General features: G+C 71.6%; 1 protein-coding gene across 1 annotated transcript in view; it reads left to right on the forward strand.

Annotated features, from left to right (window-relative positions):
* LOC104288438 (sperm-associated antigen 5-like) overlaps positions 1-1129 on the forward strand; it is a 10785-nt gene that overhangs the window by 2515 nt on the left and 7141 nt on the right. The window contains exon 9 of the mRNA XM_009887245.1: positions 97-815. Coding sequence (XP_009885547.1) covers positions 97-815 — 719 coding nt within the window. The remainder of the gene's footprint in view (positions 1-96; positions 816-1129) is intronic.

Genomic DNA, 1129 nt, shown 5'->3' on the forward strand with positions numbered 1-1129 from the left:
GTGGGGGAAGTGGGGAGACTGAGGGAAACGGCTATGGGGTGCTGGGGGGAAGGGCAGAGCATCCCTGACCCCCCACCCCCTCTAAATGTCCTGTAGGACCATGACTGTGCCACCCCAGTGTCCTGCACCCCCAGGCCCCCTCGGACTACCGCCCTGGGGCCCAGAACCTCAGATACCCCTGGGAACGCCACCTTGAAGCCTGGTGCCCCCGAGCCCCCCAGCAATCCCAGCCTGGTGGCCGGTATCCTGGAACCCCCCAGCAGCACCAGCCTGGAGCCCCCTGGCAGTTCCACTCCAGGGCCCACCACCCCAGATCTCCCCAGCAACACTGTGCCAGCTGCCCCGTGCAGCCCCGTCCCAGGACCCAGCACCCCTGAGCCCCCCGGCAGCCCTGTGCCAACCCCAACGTGCAGCTCCATCCCACTGCCCAGCACCCCGGAGCCCCCCAGCAGCACCGTGCCAGCTGCCCCGTGCAGCCCCATCCCAGGACCCAGCACCCCTGAGCCCCCCGGCAGCACCGTGGCAGTCCCCATGTGTAGCTCCATCCTGGGGCCGTGCACCCCAGATCCCCCCGGCAGCACCGTGCCAGCCCCCACGTGCAGCCCCATCCCACTGCCCAGCACCCCGGAGCCCCCCAGCAGCACTGTGCCAGCTGCCCCGTGCAGCCCCGTCCCAGGACCCAGCACCCCTGAGCCCCCCGGCAGCCCCGTGCCAGCCCCCATGTGTAGCTCCATCCTGGGGCCGTGCACCCCAGATCCCCCCGGCAGCACCGTGCCCGCCCCCACGCGCAGGCAGCCCCGTGGCAGTCGCCATGCGTAGCTCCATCCTGGGGCCGTGCACCCCTGAGCCCCCCGGCAGCCCCGTGGCAGCCCCCACGTGCAGTTCCATCCTGGGGACGTGCAACCCTGAGCCCCCCGATAGCGCCGTGCCGGCTCTCCTGTGCAGCCCCATCCCAGGGTCCAGCACCCCGGACCTCCCTGGCAGCATCACCCCAGCACCCTGCACCCCTGGGCCCCCCGGCATCATCAGCTCGGTGCCTTGTACCCCAATCTCCTTGGGCAGCACCACCCTAGCACCGTGCACCCCCGGGCCCCCTGACAGTGCCAGCACAGCCTCCTGCACCCCAGGG

This window comes from Charadrius vociferus, unplaced genomic scaffold (genome assembly GCF_000708025.1).
Source record: "Charadrius vociferus isolate BGI_N301 unplaced genomic scaffold, ASM70802v2 scaffold1746, whole genome shotgun sequence".
Taxonomy (NCBI): domain Eukaryota; kingdom Metazoa; phylum Chordata; class Aves; order Charadriiformes; family Charadriidae; genus Charadrius; species Charadrius vociferus.